At 41.0% G+C, this 20691-nt stretch overlaps 1 protein-coding gene across 10 annotated transcripts in view; it reads left to right on the top strand.

The window, feature by feature from the left end:
- Positions 1-20691, top strand: part of fnbp1b (formin binding protein 1b) — a 223146-nt gene that overhangs the window by 72300 nt on the left and 130155 nt on the right. For 5 of the 10 annotated variants that reach the window (XR_013932535.1, XM_080419738.1, XM_080419741.1 and 2 more), the window contains exons 7-11: positions 1704-1832; positions 3126-3272; positions 7072-7266; positions 9939-10133; positions 20319-20354. Coding sequence is in view for 9 of the 10 variants with exons in the window: in XM_080419738.1 (XP_080275864.1) it covers positions 1704-1832; positions 3126-3272; positions 7072-7266; positions 9939-10133; positions 20319-20354 (702 nt within the window). In the remaining variant the exon portion in view is untranslated. Of the gene's footprint in view, positions 1-1703; positions 1833-3125; positions 3273-7071; positions 7267-9938; positions 10134-20004; positions 20020-20318; positions 20355-20691 lie in introns of all 10 variants that reach the window. The other 5 variants (XM_080419740.1, XM_080419742.1, XM_080419743.1 and 2 more) reach the window with 5 other exon arrangements.

The following is a 20691-nucleotide window of genomic DNA, read 5'->3' as shown; positions in this document are numbered from 1 at the left end:
ATAATAATACATCATTGAAGTGAGAACACACACAAATGTACAATGATGCAAAGAAACGGTCATACAATTATAATAATTACAAGGAAGTCAACAATAAAAATGCAACGTTATAAGTCATAAAGTCACAAGGTCCATACCATGCACTCTCCCAGAGTGAAATTAAAGGAAAACTTTGTGCAGATTTTCCACCTAAATCCGATCTGTTGAGGGGATCAATACCTACGGCAGTATGTCCTCTGTGAATTTCTCAGTGAAATGAGCGTACGGAATGTACGCCCAATGACGTCAACAGAGAAACACACAGAAGACAATGACATAGGATATATTTTTAAAGGTTTTCCTTGGATTTAACTGTGTTCACATACAGTACATTTCCGGTGGCTACTGCTGCAGCATTGCGTTGAGTCACAGCACACCTGTCGTTTTGTGTGCTATATGTGTGCAAATGTGGTATCTGTGTCCTGCGCATGTGCATGCATGAATGAGAGTCTCCACTAATCAGCGAGGGGAATGTGTGGGCGGGCCTGCCCATGTGCCTGTAAATCTGTCTATATGGCTTATTAGGGGACATTTCCAGGGGACATTTATCTACAGTATATGTAACTCTTGCGGCTCCATTTGGTTATATTTTGTACACTCTCAGAGTTAGTGGTATTTTTAAAAACAAAACGTGTATGAATAAAAAGTTAAAGCTCTCATAGTAATCATTGAGTGCTTGTTCAGTAACAAGGGTCTGTCTCCCTGTCACTCCAGCTCTTTAATCCTTGGTGCATTTTTCAGGTGGGTTACGGATTTCGTCCAATCAGGAGATAGACCCCACAGAGATCATTTATCAGCTTGTGTTCAAAGGTTCCTGCTCATTGGCTGCTCATGTACTGTATTTGTTTCATCACTTACACTGTGGGTTTATCTTGTTTACTGCATGAGTTCTCTCTCCTGATTGAAGGACATTGGTATCCTGACCTGAAAAGGTATTTTCTGAAGAGCTGAGAAGATGGACAGACCCCCTGTTACTGAATAAACACTCTATAGCTAAGATTACTAACAGAATATAGAGCTTAACACTTATTTTAACCAAAAATATGACCTACAGTCCCTTTAATTCAGGGGTCTTCAACTGGGGAGTCCGTGACCCCTAGGGGGTCTTCGGAGTTACTACAGGAGGGCCACCAAATATTTGTGTGATATGTTTTTTTTTACATTAACCACTTGAACCCTAGCATCCCTATTCTGAAGAGAACTTTAGCCAAAAATAGCAGATCTACAAGCCCCACAACGCCTTGCGCTGCGAGGCGTTGTGAGCTTGTAGATCTGCTATTTTTGGAAAATAAGTTTGGTGTAGAGGGGAAAAAAGTACTGACGATTTAAGTGGTTAAATGCCTGAAAATACACATTAACATGAATCCAACACTGATGAGATTTGCTGTCAAACAACTCTATGAAGCTATCTTTGATATCTATGAAAAAGTTTAATCTGCAACACAATTGTATACAATATATGTAGTGGGGGGTCCCTGCTTCATCTCTCTCTCAGCTAGGGGGTCCTTGGCCTGAAAAATGTTGAAGACCCCTGCAACACTCAGGGTTTCATCGTGCAGGGTTTCCAGGGGACAGTGAGGCTTTTGCGAGGAGTTTTTTTTACAGTATGTGATGATGATGACGATGATGTGCATGTTTTCATGTTTTCATGTTTGTGTCCTCAGGCACGGCAGCAAGCTCAGACAAGGCACCAGATGGCCACCGACAGTAAGAATGAATACTCCTCCTCCCTCCAGAAGTTCAACCAGGAGCAGAACCAACATTACTACACAGTAATCCCAGACATATTCCAGGTATGTGGACCAGGGGCGTGGTCCAAACCTTTTTCAAAGGCGGGGCCATGTTTGAAAATATGAAAAATGCCTTTAGGGCCGACTGCGTCTGCTGTCATACTGTAGTAACTGTACCTGTTTGGACCATAACAAAGTCACATACAAATGCATTGAGTTACACAACAGAGAAATATCAATAGTCTTTTGTTGGCAGTGTAGCCGAATGTGTTTTCACATGCATGGTATGCACTGCATTGCTGTTGTATTTTACAGCCCAACAGCCCAATTGTCTTTTGCTCGAATGGCAATGTAGCCAGATCTAAAATGGTGTGAAAAGGTCTCTAGAATAAAATAAAATCAAATAGAATCAAATCAAATCAAATCAAATCAAATCAAATCAAATCAAATCAAATCAAATCAAATCAAATCAAATCAAATAGCATTCTTTCCCAGAATAATCATATTTGAGTTGAGGCATTACATTTAGTTTGACTCGGTTCCACAGATAAATATTGTGAAAACAGCCGATCTACAGTACAAGCACACGCAACGCTGCTTGTAGATCAGCTATTTTAAAAAAAATTGCCTCTGTCTTATGTGTTTTCACATGCATTGCTATTGTATTTACAGCCCAACAGCCCAATTGTCTTTTGCTCAAATGTAGCCAGATGTAACCCGGTGTGAAATGGTTTATAAAATAGATAATAAAATAAAATAAAATAAAATAGCCTTCTTTCACATCTTGAGAATGAAACAACACAAGGAGGAATCCTTACAATTTTTTTTTAAACGTTTGTTTATTGGTTTTTGACAGAGGCATTTCTAGCATACATATACAAAAAAAACATGTCATTGCATTGCCCCATGTATAGCCCAAAGAAGAGTTACATAGTCTTATAATTTTGTTTTTCCCCCCAAATGAAAACACAAAGGACAAATCTTGCGAGACTTACAAGAAATAAGATACAAGTAAAAAATTAAAAATACAACAATACAGAAAATCAACAACAAGAACATAGACAAGACAAGACAACAGAAAAAAAAAAAACGTCAGCTGAACCTTGCAGAAAAATTACAGTGTAATGCGCAAAACAGTGCTCCCGTCACAACATCCCAATAACATTTACACCACCAGACCTCACCCAACACCCTAATCTGGAATGAAAGGAAAGGAATCCTTACAATTTCTATTGAGAAATAGCCTATCTGCCCAGGTTAATTTCAAAATACAAAAGACTGTCACTCTTTGAGTCAATGCACAGCAGTTGACATGTATACAAAACTTTAACGTTTTGTTTTTCCTGCTGTGTACAGAAACTGCAGGAGATGGAGGAGAAGAGAATCGAGAGGATAGGAGTGTGTATGAAGTCGTTTGCGGAGGTGGACCGTCAAGTGATCCCCATCGTAGGGAAATGTCTAGACGGGATGACGATAGCTGCTGAATCCATTGAGGCCAAGAATGTAAGTATGAACTTTAACATCAAGCCTGATGCATACTTTGTTGCATGCCGGTGTCGTGTGCCAAAAATAGCCGATATACAAGCTCATATAACGCGTCACGATGCAGTACATTGTCAGCTTGTAGCTCGGCTATTTGCGGCGTATGAATTAAGCATGACACCATCAGGGTTGCTATTTTAGATGTCGTTTCTCACTTCTAATAGTAAATATTCATAGACTCAGTCACTTGCACAGCAACTCACTCACTCACTCACTCAGGAGCTTTATTGGCAGGGAAAACATGCGTTTACGCAAAAGCATAATAAAACTCAATGTCACACATGGCAATAGAGCAGTTCTCAAACGTTTTCATGTCAAGGACCACTAAAATGATTATGTATTTGGCCGCAAACCCCCAATATGAAAATATGTTGTGCCAGGGACCCAAAAATAGCAGATGAACAAGCTCGCAGCGCGGCACGAAGTGACGCGCTGTGAGCTTGTAGATCTGCTATTTTTGGATAGCCAACGTAGAAATGGATAAAGTGGTTAAAATGATTGTGATGTTGTATTAACTATTTTTGCTGGGGACCCCCTGGGGGTCCCTGGACCCCACTTTGAGAAACAATGGCAGTAGAGGAAGGTTAGAATGGACTACTGGTTTGTTACAATTAACCACTTAAACTCATACTTTGTTGACCGGAGTTCCCCAGGGTACTGTACTTGGTCCACTAATTCTTTCCCTCTAAACACCAAAAATCTCGTCGCTGAATTTAGCCAATCTATGAGCTCTCAACGCAATGCATTGTGAGCAGAATGTTGGCCTATTATGACATGCCCAGAATAGAGACGGCAGGGTTGATGGTTAACTAACTATTGTTCCGGAAACCTGACAAATGCAGAGCTACTGTACTGTATATGCACCAGATTAGAATCCACAGAGCTGCTTGTATTACATTGAAGCACATTCCTTTTTGTAATTTGTTGATCAATGTTTGTGCTACAGTATATGCCTTTTGAGTACTAGAAAGGCCAATCTGAACTTGCGAGACAGTGTAGTACAGTAGATGGAGATGTATCATGTTGTCTGTCTGCTTTCCCTGCCAAAAGAAATCTGTCCCCCCCCTGAGAATGTGTGCGTGTGTACTATGTGTGTGTGTGTGTGTGTGTGTGTGTGTGTGTGTGTGTGTGCGCGCGCATGCATGCATGTGTGCTTGTGTATCTAGCTGTGAGCATGGACTAGCTCCAAGGAGATGACTAAGACCTGTGACTATAGTACAGTACACATAGTAGCTGTTGAAGTAAACAACGGCAGGGGCAGAACAGATTGCTTGTCCCTATAGCACAGTGGTTCTCAACCTTTTCAGGCCGCGGACCCCCCTAAAATAATAATATTTGAGCTGAGGCATTACATTTAGTTTGACTCGGTTCCACAGATAAATATTGTGAAAATAGCCGACACAACGCCTGCTTGTAGATCAGCTATTTTCAAAATGTTTGCCTGCTCTGTCTTATATATTATTTGACAATTTGGCCAATGTTTGACCAGTTTTTAGTATAGTTTGTTGATTACTTTTCATTTCATTTATGTTATTTTATTTAATTTTTTCCTTCTTTATTTTAGGAATTAAAAAGGTCTTAAAGGGGAATACCACTCATGAGGGGGCGGAGCCAAAAGTACACCCTGCGTATGTCACTGATCACATGATCTCAATCAATTATCCAGTTCTAGGCAACATAGAAGGGGGGGGTGGGGACTTTTTTCGTATTTCCACACAACAGCTCTAAGGTGTATTAAAGACATAGTTCAATATTGAAAATGAGTGGTATTCCCCTTTTAAAAGTCCTTAAATTGTCGCTTTACTGTCATCTGGGGGACCCCCCAAAAAAATATGTGGGGGTCCCAGAGGTTGAGCCCACAGGTTGAGAACCACTGCCCTATAGCATCTCTTTCTCCAACTGTTCTCTTTGGTTCATAGCCTACAATAGGCGTTTGACCCTTTCAGACCCTTTTTACCCGACCATTTTGCCCTTATCAGTTCAGACAGGGAGATGCACATTGCACACTGACGAATGTGCTTTTTCCTTCCTCTTGACACACAACTACCTGTTGTTTTTGACCTAAGTTGTGTTCATCATAACTCTCTGTTAGACAGATCTAGGTCTCCTTTTTCCTTTCTCTGGTCGACAGAGTGAGTGAAGACAGACTCAGTGGTAAAAAAATACTGACATCTTTTACTTAAGTAAAAGTATCAATACCACCAATCTAGAAATACTCAGTTACAAGTAAAAGTCTGGTATTTAACTTGAGGAAAAGTAAAACAATTATTGGTATCAAAATATACTTAAAGTAACAAAAGTAAAAGTACTCATTATGCAGAATGCCCCACTTCACAAGTTCAACATGTATGCAAATCGTTTGAAAATAGCAGATCTACAAGCTCGTTGTGAGCTTGTAGATCGGCTAGAATCATGTATAAGGCTAAAGTGGTTAATGCATGTTTTGTAATGATAATCGAAATCTACAAAGTAACTAGTAACTAACATTTTAAAATAATTTTTAGTGGAGCAGAAGTACAATATTTGAGTATTTAAGTAAGTAAGTAAGAAGTACAATATTTGCCTCTGAGATGTACTGTAGTTGAGTAGAAGTAAAAGTATTGAAAATTGGAAATACTCCATTAAAGTAAAAGTACCTAAACATTTTACTTAAGCACAGTGCTTGAGTACATGTACTTAGTTACTTTCCACCACTGGACAGCCTTTCTCCCCACTGTCTGGAGAGAAAAAAAACAAAATAGAAAACTTTCCAGGTCAACGGAATGATAAACGGAAAGGACCTCAGTATAAACAATTAAGTCACCAACAAGTCACACATTATCTGGAAGTTGTATGTTCACACAACCCCTGATTAACCTCAGCTACATGGTGACTCACTGTTTTTACATTGTATGATTCTTTATTTACATAACTAGAATGTGGATATGGTTTATGTTTGTTTTTACATCAAACACGTCATTAAATCATTGCTGTTGGGAAGAAAACTTGTAACTCCATATTTCATGTTTTTACGCTTTTGTCGTCCCTATTGTCCCTAATCCCTATGTTATACTTACTCATACCATAGCACAGTGTTAGCCATCTTTGCAATATTTTGAAAAGGTTTTAGAATTTTCTATGCTATAATAATAACAAGGCCAAAATAGGGAGGCCGGGTTGAAAGTTATTAAGTATGTCTGTGGATTTGATAAATATTTAACCAATGAAAAGAAAGTATTAACAAGGGCTTGTGATTAAATAATAACTACATTGGCTCCATTGGAACACAGGTTATTTTTTCCATTTCCTGAAAAGTGACCACTGACCAGTTTTTGGACATGCAAGGTCTCCGCCAACAGCAAGCAACAATATGCAAAATATGAGATTGTCATTGATTGTTCTCTGTGGTGGAAGCAGTACAAAATTGTTGGCATCAAAATATACTTAAGTACTAAAAGTATACTCACACTCATAGCTCACAAAGCGACACGTTGTGAGCTTGTAGATCGGCTATTATAGCCAAAGTGTATACAGTATAGGTCTGAGGTGGTTAATATATGTTTTACAAAGTAACTAGTAACTAAAGCTTTCAAATAATTGTAGTGGAGTAAAAAGTACAATATGCTGTAGAAGTAAGGAGTAAAGTATTGAAAACTGGAAATACTCCAGTAAAGTAAAAAAAAAACTAAAAATTGTACAATACCTGAGTACATGTACTTAGTTACTTTCCAACACTGATTGTTCTGCCCCCTCTCTCACTCTCTCTCTCCTCCGTTTTTAGGACTCAAAGCAGGTGGTAGAGTCCTACAAGTCGGGGTTCGAGCCCCCGGGGGACATAGACTTCGAGGACTACGGCCAGGCCATGAAGAGAACGGCGTCCGTGACCAGCCTGGGGATGGAGAGCGTGAAGGAGAGCTCTAGGCCCGGGGGCAAGAGCAAAGGCAAACTGTGGCCTTTCATTAAAAACAAGAACAAGGTAGGACATGCACACGCACACTGAACGAACGAACGCTCCTCCATTCGCCAAAACGACCTGCTGGACAGTTAGTAGTACTACACCGAAGAAGACGTCTCCATAAACTTTAGAGCAGGGGTCTTCAACGTTTTTCAGGCCAAGGACCCCTTAGCTGAGAGAGAGATGAAGCACCCCCCCACTACATATTGTATAAAATTGTGTGGCAGATTAGATAGTTGGATTTCATGCTTATGTATTTTCAGTTAGTTAACCTTTTAAACCCTCAATATTTACCGTAGTCAACTTGACTGTTGGCTCTGTACTTGGTCTGCTCTTTTTCACTCTACGACTCACCGAAAATAGCCGATCTACAAGCTCACAACGCCTCGCAGCGCGAGGCGTTGTGAGCTTGTAGATCGGCTATTTTCGGCCCAATGTTCCCCACCACCACACAAAGCTTTGGCGACCCCCCCTGTAGTAATTCCGAGGACCCCCTAGGGCCCCCGGACCCCCTGTTGAAGACCCCTGCTTTAGAGTATAATACTTCATCTTATGTCCCCGTTTTTTGAAGGTCGGCTTGTGCTAGAGTTGCATTGTAGGCTACTGTAGTACTCTGGGGACATTTTTGTATGAGGCAATAATACAGTGTAGTGGCTACATTCTAAATGTCCTTCAAATGTTCTAGATTCTTGGTAACTGTTACATTGTTGATAATGACGTGGTTTTATTTATTTGTTTGTCTTTATTTTTTGGCATAGAAAACATATTAGTTTTATTCTGTTCTGTTAAGTTTAAGAAATTAGTTGCTGGCTCAATGTTAAGCCTTATAATTTCATCGTACGATGGTGTCGCGAGTCAAAAATAGCCGTTCTACAAGCTCACCGCTCGTTTGCGTCGATCTGCTATTTTCGGCGCGTGACACCGCCATACGATGGAGGTTTGTTTGTACTGTAGCTATTATTTGCCACCCCTTTCTGTTTCCCCCCTGCTGGTCATTCACTGGCATTACCCCCTCACTGGTGGTGTGTGGAGCCCTCCCCATCTGTAATGTTAACACACTAATGCACCTCTACCCCTCTCTCTCTCTCTCTCTCTCTCACTGTGGATGGACTCAACTGACAGACATTAACGTGCTCTTTGTAGATGTAGAATATAACAGTCTGCGTCACCTTGTTCCATTGTCTGACTGACTGCTCACAGCCGGCCTCTAATCGGTCACATGGTTAATGGTTTTGTGGTGGAAGGGTGTATAGGGCTGAAACCATCTTTTATCTTCTCAGCCATTATACTGTATCGATTACGTTTTCGATTAATCGAATAATCGAGAAGTTAGTTTATTTTACTGACTGATTTAGATGGAGAGGGTGTGTGAGTGTTTGCGTGCGTGAGAGAGTGAATGAAGGAATTAACAATGGCAAATCAAAGAAAGAAGTAATTGTGTGTGATTATTTTTGTATGTTTGTTTTTGCAATCCCAAAATGTAAGGGTGGTTCATTTTAGTAGAGGCATTTTTCTACTCTACAACAGGTACCACTGCTTTAGTAACTTTGGATGAGTTACATATTGCATGGGAGTGTTTAGGAGCACAGACATGATTAATACAGGGTTAGGGTTAGGTAATATGCCTACTAAAAATAAACACACACACACACACACACACACACACGCACACACACACACACACACACACACACACACACACACACACGCACTCACACACCCACACACCCGATGGTCGACTATGTCTTCAGGGTCACTTTAAAATTAGATTATCTTTTCCCACGAAATTATCTAAATTATCTCATTGCCTTATTAAGTCCCCAAGCACAGACATAAACTCCTTTTAGTGAATAGAAAATAGTGTTTGTTGGAGCCACCGGTCTCTTCGTTGACAGTCGTGTGCACTTCTTTGATTCAAAGGAAGGGGTTTCTGAATCCCTTTAATATCGCCCGTTGCATGCTCACCAGGAGGCCTATTAGAACTACTAATCACAGCACCAAACCACTAGCTTATTAACTGGGCAGTCCAGGCTTTTATTTTTTATTTTTTACAGAAAGCAAAAAGGCAATTAGGTTTGTGTGATGATGACCTAACTTTCAGCTGCTGGAACATCCCTGGGGATGTTGGTGATTTTCTAGTCCAAGAGCTTTGCATGTGATGAAGAGGTGGAAGAGAAAAAAAACACTAGAATTCCTAGAATGGATGGTTGCATGCATGTGCTTAATGCGATCCTCTGCTTCGTTGCAGCTGCTTGTGCTTTAATTCCCTGTAACAGCTTCCTATACTACTTACTCCTTCTCCTGTTTTCTTCTGTTGACAGTTGTTGTTGTTTTGATTACGTTTTTTTACATATTTGTTTTATGTTTGACAGAATTGCATAACTGACTCAAACACTGGATTTCAACGTGTCCTCCGGTTTTGTCCTTTTTTGTGTTCCGTTCTGTGTTAATTTTAACATTTTGTTGGCGGCTTATTTATTTCGTTTTGTGTTCCCCTCCTCCTCCTCCTCCTCCTTCTTCTTCTTCTTTCTTCGTCTTGTTTTTTGTTCGATTCTCGCCTCCCCCCTTCCCCCCAACCAACCCCCACCCCCCAAAAACAAATTTTCCTCCCCTCTCTCTCCCCCCCCCCCCTCTCTCTCTCTCTCTCTCTCTCTTCTCTTTCGTCAACAACGGCTCCTTTTTCTTACCGGTAGCTTATGTCCCTGTTAACGTCCCCCCACCAGCCCCCCCCTGCCCCCCCACCGGCCCAGACCCCGCCCTCACCCTCTGCTGTTCCCACCGACCCCCTCCCGTCTCCCAAGCAGCACAAGGAGCCCCTCTCGCACCGGCTCAACGACTTCATGACGTCCAAACCCAAAATGCATTGCCTCCGGAGCCTGAGGCGCGGGGTAAGTTGTGTTGTGTTGTGTTTTTGTTGTGGCTCGTTGTTTGTTTGTTTGCATGGTTGCGTCTCCCTCCCTCCTCCCGCCTGTCCTCTCCTCTCCTCTTCCTGTCAGAGCTTCTTCCTACTTGCACCGCTGTATGGGATAGGTCAGTAGGGGTTCCCAAAACTTCTCCATCATGCCAAGGACCCCTCCCCCCAATAGCCATAACCTCTGACTGTGCCCCCCACACCCTATTGCGAAATGGATTTAAAAGGATCCCTGGCTATTAACCCTTTAAGACCTGAGAAGATTCTAGAAAGGTCTTCTAAATCCTAAAAAAAAATTGAAAGAAAAACCCACATTTATTTTTCCTCGATTTTTCAAAAATAGCAGATCTACAAGCTCATAGCGCGGCACTCGGTGCCGCGCTATGAGCTTGTAGATCTGCTATTTTTGAATAGCCAAAGACATCTAAAGTGACACAGATGCGTTCCAGGTATCAATGGGTTAAGCCAATTGTGCCTATAATACATTATACTTGCCTTATATAACTAAAATAAAATTAAAAAAAACACCCTAAATATTTGATTTATTTTAGAAATAGTACGTCTTCAGTACGACTCAATAGGGACCGCTCCCGTCACTAGTTGATGACAGATAGAATTTTTATTGAAATTAATTTATATATTTTTAGTTTTTTATGTTCCTCATTTTCCTCTCCTTTCCAATTGGCCACCCTGGCACCCCTTTAGAAGTTGAAAGTCACACGTCTGTCACAGTCTGTTTGTGTCCTGTGGGTCCCATCCACGTCCAGCGTCTTAACAGCTCTGTGTCATTCAAAGAAATGTAGCACGTCTCAAACACAACCTAATACTCACATTTACACTTTGTCAATTGGCTAGAAAAAGCTCTGTAATGTTGTCATGAAGATGCGTTATGGGCGGTGATTCACACCCTCCTTGTGGTTCACATTCAGTAATAACTGAACACTGTTACATACTGTACACGCAATGTGACCACAAATACACTATACATTAGTGTTCATGTTGGGACAAACCTCGGTCCTATTCTACATGTTGCAATTTGCAATACACAATGGCGCAACAAGTATTCCGTTTTTATTTTGTGAGTATAAGTAGCTGAGATGTAGTGGAGTAGAAGTATAAAGTGTCAAATAAAGTAATGTTACCTACCTTAGAATTGTTCTTGATTATGAACAGTAGCCTACTTGAGTAAATGTATTTAGTTACATTCTACCACTGGCTATATAGAATAGAAATATGAAGTTAATACTCTGAATATTAAGGGACGAAGTCCAGGACAAAGATGCTTTCTTCAGTTAACATCAAAAAGAAAATAATAATGATAACAATAACATCAGCCTCCAGCCCTCACCCATACAGTGTTCTGCCAACCTGCTTCTAAAGCATTCTTCCATAAAGACATAGTTCTGTAACTTCATGGTCCGTGTCTGTCTCAGCAACGCCACTCTCCTCTCTGTCCTCTCATCCTTCATGTTAACGCTGTCCTCATAACGACAGTGGCACAGGATTGTCTATCCACCCACTCTACCCCCTCTTTCACAGAAGACATCGAGGTACCCCAACGGTCTTAGCACTGGCGTGGAGGTCGTGATCGTTACCCCAACGGTCTTATAGTGGTGGTGTGGAGATTTTGATCGCTCTCAGAGAGCTTCTCAGCCGTCTCTCTCGGAGGCAGAATTATAATTATTTCACATGGCACTAACAGAATTTAGAACATGACACATTAGAACACATAATGCGTACGTTACTGGTAGTGTACTGTACACAGTAAAAAAAAAAAAACTCTGTGTTAATTTATCCATTGGTAAATCCGAGAGCATGCAATTGCAACCAAAGGGACCCTTTCAGGTCTGTAACTCGGAGAGTTGAATTAACACTGAGGATTTTTATTGTGTACTATCAGGACGGATGGTTTCTGTTTTCAGAAGGATTCTGTGCAGACTGGATCGCTCCGGATGGAGTGAGACAGCGTACAGAATAATTTAGAGGCTTTTGAAGGGTAGCTTCACCCAAAACGTATGTAGACCGCACTTTTTACCATTACAATAAGCCCCCCCATATGTCTGCTGCCAGGTCACTGTGAGTGTAAAAAGGCATGGGTTTCCGAGGCTACTGTGAGTGTGACCCTATCACGTCAAAAGTTGATCGTCATGCCAGGTCAAACATGACTGATGAACTGCGGTCGCCAGAAGGCACGGTTCAAAACATTCCAGTGTGACAGTATGAAAGCACAAAAGTACAACATTTGCCAGAGTCAGACTTTGTGAACCTCTTTAGCTAATAAAGGATCTGTTTTGGAACGAAAGACTTTTGGCTGATACTACATTATGGAAAGGCAGCATCTGAACCGGCATCAGTGTTTTTTCACTGGTTTCTATTCTAAAAATCATTCCATGTTGTTAATGGAATATGGCGAGGTTGTGGCAGGTCACCGCATGCGGGTCACAATACAGCCCAGGTCCAGCTCAGTCTGACCTCAGGATGGAATGGGCGGCCGGCTATTCACGTCTTCCTTCCGGAACCCAACAAATATAGTTTGTTTACACTTGAGCTTTTTCAAAGGCAGCATTTACTCATAGTAAAAACATTAATATACGTCTGAACAAGCAAAATAAACAATACGGCTGAGGAGCAGAGTGTGTGGGCACATTGTGCAGGAAATGATTGAAGGTCGACCAGAAAGAGGAAGTGTGATTTTTTTTTTTGTAAAGTTGAACAAATCTAGCAGGAAGGGCACGTTTCTGTAAGAGGAAGTGCTGAAACAGCTCTCGAAAAGAGAGATAAAACGTGTGCAGTGCTAAATTAGACTCATTGTTTTTTGACTGGTTGCTTAAAAAAATACTTTTGAACTTACTGTAAAACTTTACTGAAGGACAAAATGAAGTTTCAAGTGTATTTATGTAACCAGGGAAAAACGCATTACAAACACCATAAAATCTCAATAAAATACCTTTGAGCCCTACTCTGCAAAAATGCTGATTAGGGTTCCTGTTTTGCAGCAAGAGAGAGAAGAAAAGAAAAAAAGAGAGCATAAGTCAAATGTCTTTAGAGGAAGAGATAGGAGAATTTGGGCAAAAGAAAAAAGAGGATATGTTTGTCTAGCGTAGACCTATTGCAGCCCAACTATTGCCTCGTCATTTATCACTCAGGCAAAGAAAGGTTTTTAACTATTAGATCGTTCTGACAGTTACAGAATAAGATAGATAATTTAAATTCCTTTGCACTTCTTTTCATATTCCATACAATTACCTATCTATATATGTTTCATGTATATAAATGTTTTGAGTTAGTTATTGTTCTGTGGTGTTTTTTGTTGTTTTCTTAATGGAATAAATCTGCTTCATACAGTACATAGACAAACAAAAGTAACAGTAAACCTAGATGCTCTTATGAAGTAAAATGTCATTAGGGCCTTTCTAGGGTATACTTTATAGCGTTCAACAGCTGAAGAGCAAGAGGGTTTTAACACACTCTGACAAACAGGCCTATATTCCTCTGTCCATATTTTGATGATACTCATAGAAGCACTTCTACACATAAACGTTTTATGTCACCTGCTCCACGAAAATCGGTCGATTGTCATAGAAAATAATTTGGTGAAAAAAAATGATTTTATGTCATGAATTTATGCCTTGTTTGAGATTGCATCATCCTGTCGTCATTTGTACATTTTGTCATCCAATTCTAAATGTCGGGTGGCATGGTAGAGGATAATGATTTAGAGATCATTACGAGCTAGTTGTCAACAGCCCTCACACATGCAATGCTTTAGTTTTTTTTCCCTCAAGACTTTGCATCTTGAAAACAGGAATTTGTAGCTAAACCACTTAAACCCTATATAATGTGCTCACTTGTGAGTTTGTAGATCAGCTATTTGCCGAATGTTTGCCTATTATGACATGCCCAGAATTGGGATGTTGTAGGGTTCAATGTGGTTAAAGACCATTCCCATAACTTGTCAGCAAAACTTGTTTGTAGCTTGAAGACCGTTATGAGGAAGGACAGTTTGTTCAATGTGAACATCCTGCTGTAATTGGTCCAATCTGCAGTTACTAATTTGAGGTCATACATGTGTTATTTCTACAGCTTGCTGACAGACAATGAGGGGCATGGGGCTCATATACAGTATATCTTCAGTGCCGTTAACTCAAAATGTGCTTTTCTTTTTCTGACATTCTACTGATTTCAGTAGAGCAGATCACATTATTGGTTATTGTGGGATGGAGGATTTGTATTAGTAAAGACTTAATTAACCCTTTCATTCTTTATGCTTAATTGATTACATCTTGGAGATCCCTGTGAAAAAAAATAATATTATTAGTTCCTTCCTACAGTATTTCTACAGTGTAGGCTACCTTATTAGGGACCAGGGGATCTGTGCCAATGTAGTTCAGTTCTGTGTGTGTGTGTGTGTGTGTGTGTGTGTGTGTGTGCGTGTGCGTGTGCGCGTGCGTGCGTGCGTGCGTGCGTGCGCGTGCGTGCGCGTGCGTGCATGCACAATCGTGTGAGCTCATGCATCCGTGCCTGTGTAGAGAGAGAGAGAGAGAGAGAGAGAGAGAGAGAGAGCGAGCGTAATAGGGATGTACAAAGGTGTCCCAATAGAAGCATTTAAGACATCACTGCAGTTGGTTTTGTTCTAAGCCAGTGGTTCTCAACCTGTGGGTCAGGATCCCCAGGGGGGTCCCCACATGATTTTGGGGGGGTCCCCAGATGACAGTGAAGTGACAATTTCAGGACTTTTAAGACCCTTTTAATACCTAAAAAAAATAATTACTGCATCAAAACTGTAGTCAACAAAGTATACTATAAAAACTGGTCAAACATTGGCCAAATTGTCAAATGATGTAAGAAATAGCCAATCTACAAGCTCACAACGCCTTGGAACGCGAGAGCTTGTAGATCTGCTATTTTCACAATAATTATCTGTGGAACCGAGTCAAACTAAATGTAATGCCTCAACTCCTACAATTCCAAGTGCTTGTCAGGGTGGGGGTTGAGAACCACTGCTATAGTGAAGAGTGATGGAGCTGTGTGTGTGTGTGTGTGTGTGTGTGTGTGTGTGTGTGTGTGTGTGTGTGTGTGTGTGTGTGTGTGTGTGTGTGTGTGTGTGTGTGTGTGTGTGTGTGTGTGTGTGTGTGTGTGTGTGTGTGTGTGTGTGTGTGTGTGTGTGTGTGTGTGTGTATGTGTTCTCTCTGATGACCACTGCAGCAGCAGTCTCCTCGCTCACTCATTTATCACAAAGAGCTTATGAAGAGGACTCTTGGGCGACCTACGTATGCTTTCGAGGCCAGGCAATATGTTGTAAGTGTGTGTGTGTAATGATGGATGGATGTGTCCGTTCATGTATGCGTATGTGCGGGTGTGTGTGTGTGCGTGCGTGCATGTGTGTGCATCTGTTAGCGCTGCAACTATCGATTATTTTGTTTTAGACTATTCTATCAATTGCTTTTTCAATTAATCGAATAATCTTGAAGCGCTTATGTTTTATATTTCAACAAATCGAAACACGAAAAAAAATCTAATTGTCTATAACAAAATATATATATTACCGGTATTAATCATTTAAGCACTATTTTATACTTAATATAATTTCACATTTTCATTTAGTTTGATTAACTGTTGCACCTCTAGCATATGTGTGTGTCTGTCTGTGTGTGTGTGTGTGTGTGCGGGCGCGTCTGACTGACTGAGCTAAGATGAAGAGCCTGTGTGATTGGTTAAGGCCATGTCCAGCACAGACAGTAGACTCATTAATGATAATAATACAGAGAGAGACTGAAAAACAATTTATCTTTTGACACGCTTTGTGTCTCTATATCCCCAATGCTTTCTAGCCGGGGAATCACTGAGATCTTTTTATATTCTCTTCCCACAAAGGAGGCTAGTGTCTGTGACTGGCTCCGCGTGGATCACATGGCCGTGACACATGCAAAAACTAGTCAAATGATCAGAGGAGAAGATGACATCATCAGCCCATCACCACATGTCAGCTCCGGCTTGTCGCCCTCCCTTCGTGTTTTCGTCCGGATACCCGCTGCCTGGCGACATTTCTATTGCTGAGCTGCTTTACAGGGGGGTCAATTCACAAAGTGTCACAAGCACCCCTGGGGACCTGATGGGGACCGCACGCGAAAAAATCCATTTAACTCTGACACTTCATTCACACCAGCAGTCAGTCAGCTGTCAGCGTTTTCACACTTTCGCACTCTTTTTTTTTATTGAGGAATGAGTGACGGGTCAAGGTCATCTTTATATTCAACATCCCCAATTCACAAAAGCAAGAAAGAGCTGGAAATTATTCTCAGAATAACCCCCCCCCCCCCACTCCCCCCAACATCTGCAGCCTACAAAAAAAAATAAAGCAAAGAGATACACAAAATAAATCAGAGATGAAAAAAGTCTCAGTGTTATAAAATGCCTAAAAGAAGTGATTGATCAGTGTTAAATATGTAATAAGTGCATGGTGGATAAAAGCACAGCATCAGCCAATCTCCTATTTAATCCTAAAATAAATAATAAAGGAGCCAGTGCCAGGGAAGGGTGCAAACATGTGCATAAAGCAGCAAGAGGCAGCCTCGTAAATGAGCGAGCTCTGATCCAGCGAGAGCTCTGCTGCACCAAGCAGCTCAAGCGCAGCACAGCTGGATGGGCTGCCCGGCAGCAGCAGCAGCCGAGCACACAGGCAGGGAAAAGACGTATACAGGCACTCCGTGCTCGTCTATGTATGACAGCTTGTTTGTAAACCCATTCAATGCGGGAACGCATCTATGCCTTTAGATTTTAGCTAGAGTCATTATTTTATACTTTGGCTATTCAAAAATAGCAGATCTACAAGCTCATAGTGCAGCATGAGCGCTATGAGCTTGTAGATCTGCTATTTTAGAAAAAACATGAAGATGTGTGCAAATCTTTGAATATATATATATTTCAAGCGAACATTTGTAACTAAAATCTTCTGGGGGCTTCTGGGGGGGGGCGGATCTGAGATGGTGGTCTGCGACCAAATACATATAATTTTGGGTGGTCCTTGCCATGAAAAAGCTTGAGAACCACTGATATTATTATAGCAACATACGGTTCTCAGAAAACTGTTAGGATTTCGAAGATGCGTTCGCGGATTGGAATGGTTAATTAATTTCACATAGTTTAAAACTTTGTCATCGTCATTCGGTACTTCCATCATCCAGCAGTCTGTTTCTGTCTATCTCATTGAACGTTCCTCAACTTTGCTGCTCTGCTTTTTGTGCTGGCTCTACCTCCTGCTGCTGTGTCGGTAAAGTGCCGGTTGCCCTTCTCCACAGACCAGACCCCCAGTTTGACCCTCATGACGTGAGCAAAAATACCGCTGCTGGTGTGAATTCAGCGTAAGAATATATAGGATTTTTACTGTGCCTGTAGCAGCATGTGGATCTACTCTGCGGTCCCCCTGTCCTCCGACTGACTGACTGGCAGGCGGTTATAACATCGGGGAGGGGCGCTTGTAATACTTTGGATGTTTGGTTTAGCTCTCAATACAGAATTCACCCCTCCAGGGCTTTTTTTGTGTGCGCTGGTGTCCCCATAGTCCTGTGATCTGTCTATAGCTGTATATCTCTGTCTGTCTGGGGGATCATACAAGATTTACAGAGTCCCAAAGATGAATGCCATCATGCAGGGGGGTGGAGGTATGTTCTGTCTAAATTGAACTGAAGTGGGTATTGCGCTGAGACGTGGGCTCATTTAGAAGATAATTGCTGTGTGAGTTCCCAGTAGAGAGTCTGACGTAACTGAAAGTGAGACCGCGTCTTTCTTGATTCTTGATGAGATGAAACCATTTCACTGTAAGCTTGATTCAGGCTTTGTGGCATGACAGTGTCGCATGGTGGAAATAGCCGTTGGTGGAAGAAGTACTCAGATATTTTACTTAAGTAAAAGTAGCAATACCACAATATAAAAATACCCTGTGTTCAAAATGTTACCTGAGTAAAAGTACAAAAGCATTGGCATCAAAATATACTTAAAGAACCAAAAGTAAAAGTACTAGAATGTTTGAAAATAGCAGATCTACAAGCTCACAACGTGTCGCATCGCGACGCGTTGTGAGCTTGTAGATCGGCTATTTTTAAATAGCCTATGTCTTAAATAAGGCTAAAGTGGTCAATGTATGTTTTATAATATAATGATTTATATCTGAAAAGTAACTAGTAACTTAAGTTTTCAAATAATTGTAGTGGAGTAAAAAAACAATATTTGCCTCTGAGATGTAGTGGAGTAGAAGTAGGAGTACTGAAAACTGGAAATACTCCAGTAAAGAAAAATACTTTCCACCACTGGAAATAGCAGCTCACAATGCATTGCGGATGCAGCGCGTTGTGAGCTCTTTTAGGCCTGCTATTTTCGGCACGTGACACCGTCATAAGACGGAGCATTGATGTATATAAGCATTAAGAACGTCTTAATTACCCTTCAGGGAAACGCTGAGAACATTTTAGAGTTTGAAGGAGGGTTATAGAGCGGGGTTGGAAGGAAGGGGCCATGGGAAGGCCTAATAGTTTACCATTTCAGATGGATGAATCGATTAGTAGACTAAAGTGAATAGAGCTCCTGAGTGCGGTAGCCTGTAAAACTCTAAACGGATCTCTAACATCATCTGCTTCTGCAGTGAATGGTCCTCCTAACTCCTGCTCTGTTTTTTTTGTGTTTCAAAGAAAAAACATGACATCCTAACAGATCATGTGTCATTGAAATAATAAAATCAAACTCAGTAACAATTTATTTGGTTGCAAGTCTAATTTTCCATAATTTCCTTTTATTTAATGACCGGTCATTGCTTCTTTGCAAGTTTTTGGTTTTCAATTGAGAAAGCACATCAAGGAACGTTGACACGGCACAGCTCTTTATACAGTATGGGTGACAATTCTGTCGAGGTAAGTCACAGTTTTGAACCGCAGAGCAGCTTCTCTTCCTAGACTACATGTTGTATTCCTCCTGCATGTCAACATGAGAAGCTATCTTGCCCACTGTGAAACATACTGTACTTATAGTGCCCTCTAGTGTCTTCTGCCTGCCACGACAACAACACAGAGAGGATCAGGGAGAAGTCAATGGGGTACCTCCATCCCTGTCACATTGTCACCATACTGTCCCTCTCTCCTTCATCCACCTGTCTGTCATCTGTTTTCTCTTACTCTGACTTTAATGCTTGAGCACTAGTCTAGCCAGTTGGACTTTTGGCCAACTTGGCGTTTCCCATTTCTCATTCGTTCACCCATCGTAGCTGAAATGGTAAACTTCACCAAATGAGAAAAGAGTGGGGGATTTATTGTTTGCTATTGATTAAATTGAATGTTAATTAGAGACCGATTGATACCGGTATATCAGCCATTATTTTACTTTTTTGATGACATTGTTATCTGCAATTATGCACCGGTTTGTGTCCGGATTTGCAATTACTTTCAACCTGGTTTAAAACGTTTTTTTTAAAATTATTATTCAAGTGGATGAATACAATATTATCATCATTCAAAAAGTGGTTTGGTTTATCTGGCAAAATACCAAACATCTGCCATTGGTCGGGCACTAATCTTAATGAAACTGTATCATTAAGTTGACACCCTTCTCTGTTCTCTACGTCTCACATAATAGTCCGTCCTCTTTTCGTCAAATGGTGAAGTTTGGCAAACGGAAATAGTTGAATTAGTTGATAATAATGAATCCCATGTATGTCTGACTGTCTACTATTTATGTGTGTGCCGCAAAATGACCAAGTTATGCTTTCCTTATACTCTGATGATGACTGTGTGTGTTGTCTCTTTCTCTCTCTCCTTCCTGCCCCATGCCATTTCTCTCCTCTGTCCCCCCCACACATGAAGCTTTCTCTCAAGCTGGTAAGCATGACCGTATAACCGCACGATTGAAGCGGCATGACGTTCGCATGCATGTCACGTCCTCCCCAGTTAACACATGGTTCATAACGTTTTTGTGCAGCTCTTTTATTTTTGCCCTGTTTCTTTTTTTTCAATCATGTTATTAATTTATTGGATGGATTTCAGACCCATGTTGTTGTTGTTGTTGTTGTTTTCATTTGTGTTATTTTTTATTTTTGTGCGTCTGTATGTTTGTGTTTGTGTTGTGGTTTTGTCTTGTTGTCTCTCCCCCAACTGTGTCTGTGTGGTCTCTAATGCAGATCACACTCAATTCCCACGTCCGGAATCTCATTGAGGTGATCAGAGTTATTCTATGTTATATCTGTCTGTCTCTTCCCGCTGTCTCGTAGTTGCAGTACTTCTTCTTCTTTTCATTATCTGTGTGTGTGTGTGTGTGTGTGTGTTGTTTTGATTGTCTAAATCAAGGACAAATGTGCCGATCGTTTGTATTCGGTGATCACTAATGTTCTTCAAGTGAGTGCATGCTGAAATCTGTAGACGATGAGGTTTTAATACCTATCTGTAGTGTTTCTTTCAGTGACACTAATGAATATAAAAAATGAAATCAGACTAACCTGTCAATGACAAGCCTGCAAGGCACAGATAGACAATGAAAATTACTAATAGGCTAAT

Source organism: Gymnoscopelus braueri (genome assembly GCF_963280865.1).
Source record: "Gymnoscopelus braueri genome assembly, chromosome: 22".
Classification (NCBI taxonomy): Eukaryota; Metazoa; Chordata; class Actinopteri; order Myctophiformes; family Myctophidae; genus Gymnoscopelus; species Gymnoscopelus braueri.
Note: the sequence above shows the minus strand (reverse complement) of the source record. Positions and strands in the feature narration are given on the sequence as shown.